General features: G+C 42.5%; 1 protein-coding gene across 1 annotated transcript in view; it reads left to right on the forward strand.

Annotated features, from left to right (window-relative positions):
* The window catches only part of MELLADRAFT_116450 (uncharacterized protein), a gene marked incomplete at both ends in the record, with an annotated part of 2417 nt that extends 2131 nt beyond the window's left edge, over positions 1-286 (forward strand). Inside the window, one exon of the mRNA XM_007409779.1 lies at positions 252-286. Coding sequence (XP_007409841.1) covers positions 252-286 — 35 coding nt within the window. The remainder of the gene's footprint in view (positions 1-251) is intronic.
* Between the last annotated feature and the right edge of the window lie 239 nt (positions 287-525).

Below are 525 nucleotides of genomic sequence, written 5' to 3' on the forward strand. Positions count from 1 at the left end.
TCGGAAGCGAACAGGAGAGCCATTGTAGACCTCTTCGGCATAAGCGTTCCCGCAAAGCTTCGAAGTGCGACAAGGTATTTTTCGGCGACCACCCAGGACGACTTGGCCGGCTCTGATGACCATCCCTATCAGGTCCAAACGATGGTTTTCATGGCTCGATATGGATGAATCATTTGATTCAGACATTTGGAAGGTTTTTTTATTTATTTTGACTTGATCATTTTTGAAATTTGTCTTTTTCAAAACTCAAGTTGATGCACAATCACCTCAATCACCTCCAGACTGAGGTGAATGCGCTTTTTGATTGCATTCATCCAAATTCTCAGTCAGAAAGCGCTTTCGACCACATTCGTACATGTACGAATGTGGTCAAATGTGTAGGTACCTACAAATTCGAATCTGTTGCCGAACGTGCCCTGAGTAAATCGCATCATGACCAACGTGATCAGAGTCATGAAAGCATTAGCATAATGCACAAGTTGTATTGAGACCACAATCGCTAGAAGTAAAAGATGATTTAAACAG

The sequence above is a fragment of the Melampsora larici-populina genome (assembly GCF_000204055.1).
Source record: "Melampsora larici-populina 98AG31 unplaced genomic scaffold MELLAscaffold_17, whole genome shotgun sequence".
In the NCBI taxonomy this organism is placed as follows: Eukaryota; Fungi; Basidiomycota; class Pucciniomycetes; order Pucciniales; family Melampsoraceae; genus Melampsora; species Melampsora laricis-populina.